The following is a 6,295-nucleotide window of genomic DNA, read 5'->3' as shown; positions in this document are numbered from 1 at the left end:
TTCTGAACCAACCTGTGTTTACTGGGCTACGACTCCCAGTAAACACAGATTGGTTTAGAATTGGTCAATATTTAATCGAAATCGGTCGAAAAATAGATAAAACGTTTAGCAACCTATTATTCACTCTCCGAACAAGGGTATGCTCCGAAGAACTTTAAAGGGTTTTAATGGTTTAGGCTGACGGGGCACCCTAAAAGTTCAAATAAGAACCTTTTTTTAAGGTTCTTTGCAAGAACCCTAAAGAAGAGTTCTTGGTGGAACCTTAAGGAAAGGTTCTTTACTAAAACCTTATATTAGGTTTTAGCGAAGAACCTTTAGAGTGCCCCGTCAGCCTAAACCATTAGAACCCTGTTAGGTTCTAATAAACCTACCATATTGTTGTGATTATTTTAGACACAATTAGAAATCAATTTTTAAAGATTGCTAAAGATGCGTCAAAAAACTATATGGGAAAAGCATTTTAAACAATGAAAAAACAATGAATTGCTATTACTAAAATATTTTGTAGAATTAATTAACACAATTAATACATAAATAAATCTATTATTAAATTTATAGCAAAAATAATTAAGTTCATTTCATTAAAAGGTTTGTAAGACGGCGTTTAATTTATGTGCAACATGCATTAATTGGTTTGTCGCTTTCACTTGACAAACCAATTAATGCATGTTGCACAAATTTTAGCGTGTTTGAAATTTTTGGATGATATTTCGCATTATACAGGTAATGAACTCCGATCAAACATGCTAAAGCAAGAACGTTGTCTATCCCGAAGTCATCGCGCATGACTTCGACATAGTCTAATACAATCGTAATTTTTGGAGATGTTGCCATATTTTTTTGTTCAAAGTCAAACACAATGGTTGGCGAATTCACTACCGGCATTTTACCCGCAACGAATAAATGGTCGCTGCAATCTCCTTTGAATAACCGTGGAAGCATGAGAACGGCAGTATTCATCATCATTTCTAAAAACACAATTAAAACTTAAAAAAATGTCGCGGATTAGATATTACTTATATCTACAAATATTTGTTAAAAGGATACCTTATGATTCACATAGAGTATTTATTTACGTAGAGTAATTATTTTAAATAAGTATTTCTATAAAATATTAAAAAAATGACATTATTTTGTTATTTATCTAGAGACTAAAAACTGTTTATGCTAAATAAACAGTTTTTACCCCACTTTCACACACACAAACACACACACAAAAGGTCACAAAATAAATGCAAGTTTTTAAATTATTGAAATCTTGATATATGAATGTTTACAGTGCATAATTTGGGTATGTTAGATTTGGTAAAAAAAACTTATAAATTAAAATTAAAAAAAACTAAACCTTTCTTTTTTACTTCATCTTTCTCGCCTTCTATTGTAGTAAGAATACTTGAAAGCAACTGATCTTGCTTCTTGCCTACAATATCCAACACCCTACTTGAAATACGTGCTAATGATACACGGAGCTCTCTATCCAAATCTTTATTAAATAGAATCTTGACTTCAGCCAAAATCTATAATTTGTAAAAAACTATAACAGTATTTGAAGATTCAACTTTTAAAAAAATATTGTTACATACTATAAATCTAAAAACAGCCTAAAAATATAAAGATTAAAAATATTTTTATTATTAATGCAGTCAGTGGCGTCTCCAGGAGGGGGGGGGGGGATTAAATTAAATTTAACACCAAAGGCTTATGTGGAGTAAGTTACAGCAAAAGTAAAATAAATATACCAGTTTTGGTAGACTCATCCAAGGATATGCAGCCATTATGTCAATGGTAGATTTATTTTGTATATCTTTTGTTCTATGAGTGCATGTTCTTTTTTGTCTATCTAACATCATTTCATAATTTAGACGCATCTTTGAAGATTCGTGTAGCATTTCGTCTAACAAAAGCATTGTACTAACTTCATCTTCAAATTCATCCTCCATTAGTGGAAAGTACTATGGAGATTAAACAACAATAAAGCAAATTATTTTTACTTAGAAAATATAAAAAATGAACTTAATCTATTATACTAGGAATTACAATTTTATTTATAACAAAAATAAATAAAAAATAAGATACAAATAAACAAAATCAGGGTTAATTTATTTTTTAGAAAAATAAAATTAAAGTTTTTGGGTACTTTGAAAATACAATAGGTTGCAGTTAGTTAAAAGTTTATTTTTTTAAAAACAATTTTATTCACAATGTGCAACTTGGGGATAAATAGGGAACTTAATACTTGAAAATATTCATGTTTCATAAAAAATAAGACAAAATAAAGTAAAACTTTAATATTATAACTGTAGCAGTAAAAAATGAGTTTCAACACATTTACACCCTAATATTTTACACCCTAATATGCAATTATAGTTGCTATTAAATTAAGTTTAATTTTTGTTTAATTTGATTGTTTAGTTTTTTATTGCCATTTAGAATAGGAAAGAAACAAAATACATGAAGCAAATAAGTTATATATAAATATTCTTTAAAACCATGCTGTTATATGAAATGAATTCTGAAAAAAACACTACTGTATTACCTTTTAATTGCAACTAGTTTAAATTAAGCAACAATTTTAACAAAATAAAGTAAAATATATGCAAATGAATTCATACTGTTACTCGAATTTGTCTGGGTGTACTTTCGATTTCTTCAACTATTTTGCTGTCTTCAACAATTTTGTGTTTCTTTCCATATCCTTTTCTGCCAAATTTTTTCTTTGCCAAAAGTACATCTTCATTGTTAACCAATGGTATTCGTTTTTTTTTTAATTTATTTTTTAAACTTTCTAGCAGTATTGACTAAATACATTTTAAAATATTACTGCAAAATAATAATGTGCAATAAAATTAAAAATAAATTTTATTTTGACCAACTATTCAACATTATTATTCAATTTTTTCAAGTTACTTAGGCTGTACCTTAAAATAAATCAATTGTTTAACTCTTTTACAAATAAAATATGTAGAATCTTTAATAATTCAAGAAACTTACACTAGTTGAACCATTTTTTCTGCAACCTGGCATCGTGTAATCACACAAGTAACTAAACTTTGCACATAAAGCACCAATTACTCCTGAATATTGCATGCTGTTTGGGTACCTAAATATTATAAATGATTAAAAAATATCATAAATGATTAAAAAATATTATAAATAAACAAAATTATAAGCAATTCAACACTGTCTCAAATTGTAATAACATTATATCTCAAAACAACAACCTACACCAAGTTTAGTCAAACTTTACCAACCATAGTAAATGCAAATATTTCTCACAAAATAAAACACTAATATTTAGAACATAATTTTCTCACCATGTGTACTTTGAGGTAATATCCTCAAATAATGACTGTATAAGTTGTGTACGGAGACATGTGCGTGCAGCACAAATGATTGTTTTATCCTCTTTGTTTAATGCATCTTGAACTCGTCTTGGAAATGAAGGCAGAGGATACCTGATAGGCCAGTTACCAAAGGATGACAGCCTGTCATTATTGACTGCTACAACAACATTGGTGGCATCATTTTGTTTGTTGACACCAAGATTTACAATAACATCTGATGTACTAGTAATTTGATAAAATTCTATAATTAACAAATAATCATACACAGTGTGCAGATAACACAAAGAAGGATTGAACCTATTCTTGATTAAATCATACATTATGAATTTATATGTTTAAATTACAATACCTTGGCTTTTTTAATTTTGCTATTGCTTTCAAAAGTTTTACTCTTAGCCTGAAGTCATCTTTGCATACTTCGCCTACCATTGATTCTGTAAATCCTTCTAGGGTTTCTCCGTCAATATTAGCGGCTATTAAAATCAAGTTTATTAGAAAATCAAACTGTATTTTATAGTCCCAATTGTTAATAATTAAAAAAAAAAATTTAGTTAAGTTCAGTAATAAAGAATAATTAAAATTATGAAAATCAATATAAAAAAAAACAACATTTTTCTAAAACATATTTAATGATTTTTCATTAAATATGTTAAAATATCTAATATTTAAGACAACTTTTTAACTTAGAAACATTTATACTTTAAAGAGATATACATTTTTCCGTCAGCTAAAATATACGAATTTAGTAATTGAGGGTCAATAATATTACATGGTTGACATACAGACAGTTCTATATCTTCTTTATCAGAATATGCATGCAAATGCTCAGAAAACTGTTCACAAATAAGTACTTTTCCAATAAAAAACCAACTTTCTCTTAATTTATAAATGTACATAATCCTAAAAAAAAGGGGAATGTTTTCTCCATGCAGTGTTCCAACCAACACAACATCATAAATCTTATACTTAACAGAGTCAATGGTAAGTATATTGCACTTCCATAAAATCTCTGAATCACTGAAATTTGAAACTTCAAAAAAACAAATAATTTTGGAGCGATGACATTCCGAGAGATTATTAAAATAAATTGAACATTCTCCTGAACTCTCTGTGGTTTCCTTCAAGAAGTTGGAAGCTTCTAACTCCCAGCATTGATGAAGTTGATGACGTTTTGCTAAGATATATGCTATGTTTCTAAAATTTTTGACTGCACCTGCCAGTTTTTTAAAATATTGATGCTTTGCTTCAAAGCGCATGCACCACAAATAACGAAGAGGACCATAATCTTTAATTAAACGAGGATAATGCAACAAAAAATGCAATTTTGGTGTCAACTTTCCTGGAAATATTTCAACAAATGTTTGGACAAACGATTCTACAAGCAGCTGCAAGTATGACAAAACAGTCCTGGAGATTTTGTAACACATTAAATAATCTACAATATCATGTAATAAAAGATAGAGTTTCCAATGCTTGTTGTTTATAGGAACTCGATCCCCAATCAAATATGTTAAAAAATAAAAAAGATTAAATTTTTCAGATGCGCTGCCAACAATATTTCCAGTACCAGATGGTACTGTCAAAGGAATAATAATTAGTTTATTTTTTTTATCATTTTTTAGAAATTTAAAGTTTTCAATCTCATAATTAAGCTGAGAAACAGTTACAATTCCATCACAATGTAAGTTACTTATTAACAATTTTAGGATCAAAGGAATAATTCCCTCATGTAAATCATGCATTAAATCTGGAGGAAATGATTCAGTTAACTTAAAATATGACAGGTCTAAAAACGGACATCTCTTGACAACTCCATATACACCTCCACTTATTCCAGCATTGATACCTTGCAAATGATATTTGTGGAGAGTTTCAGTTCTTAATGTTAAAACAGTTTCTTGCAGAAGTTTTTCTTCATCTTCATATTGTAACATACAATAGCGACAAATGTGTCCAGAATTAAAAGCACATCTAAAGCCAGCAAGTGCATGAGCTGACAAGTTATCGGCTGATATAGTTGCAAGTGCACCATACAATTGTAAATTCTCACCATTAATATTTAGTGCAATGCCATTTAAACACAATTCAATCAAGTCTGATATTAAAGGTTTTAATATTTCTGCATATGTTTTTGATTGTTTTATATATTTTTCTTTAACTAAAAGACACAGGTGTATATACTTTAATTGAGAGTGATACTTATGTTCTAAATTACCTATAAAAAAATAAAATGCACAAAGCTTATGTGTGGAGCGGTGTGATCCAATTGGATTACACACCTCAAACTCATCTATATACATATGAATACGCAATGCATGCTTCTTCTTACAAAACACAGCATGTTTGTGAAAAATGTTACCATCTGCGTAAGAGCATAGCAAATCATTAGTTTGGTCCTCATTCTCATTTGCTCTATGAATAGAAGCCCAAATATCCTTATGTTGAACAAACTTCTTAATTACTTCTAAGATAGGAATATATTGAAAAAATTTCTTTTAATTATTTAAGCATCCGGTACTGTTAATAGTTGGTGATGTGTCTGTTGTAATTTGTGAAGAGATTTGAGCAATAATTTGTGTAATGCTGGTTGAACCATTTCCATTATCATTTTTTCTATCATTAATTATCTGTTTATCATCACCGGCTTGTATTTCAATTTGCAATGGAGCAACAAAACCTAAATTTGATTTACAATAAGTCAAAATTTTTCCTTCAGAACTAACAACTGAAAAGACTTTGTCTAACAAAGCCTCATTTTCTAATATTTCTAAAAGGCCATCATTAGGATCAAGAGTAAAACCAGCTTTACTCAAGTAACTTTTAAGACAATCCGCATAATTAGAAGAAAAGTAATTAATTAATGCATGAACTTCATTACCGATTTCAAGCTGAACAATTGTTGGAATAGAATGTTTTTGCCCCAAACCAATCACAAACATTGCACAATGTTT

At 28.9% G+C, this 6,295-nt stretch overlaps 1 protein-coding gene across 1 annotated transcript; it reads right to left on the bottom strand.

The window, feature by feature from the left end:
* Window positions 1–609: 609 nt before the first annotated feature.
* Window positions 610–2,804, bottom strand: LOC136086456 (uncharacterized). Its single transcript, XM_065808753.1, has 4 exons — window positions 2,613–2,804; window positions 1,740–1,952; window positions 1,346–1,517; window positions 610–968 (listed from the first exon to the last, which is right to left on the bottom strand). The coding sequence occupies exons 2-4, from the start codon at window positions 1,938–1,940 to the stop codon at window positions 610–612; spliced, it is 732 nt and encodes a 243-aa protein (XP_065664825.1). The 5' UTR covers window positions 1,941–1,952; window positions 2,613–2,804.
* Between the last annotated feature and the right edge of the window lie 3,491 nt (window positions 2,805–6,295).

Source organism: Hydra vulgaris, chromosome 10 (genome assembly GCF_038396675.1).
Source record: "Hydra vulgaris chromosome 10, alternate assembly HydraT2T_AEP".
In the NCBI taxonomy this organism is placed as follows: Eukaryota; Metazoa; Cnidaria; class Hydrozoa; order Anthoathecata; family Hydridae; genus Hydra; species Hydra vulgaris.
This window is presented reverse-complemented; position numbering and strand designations above follow the sequence as displayed.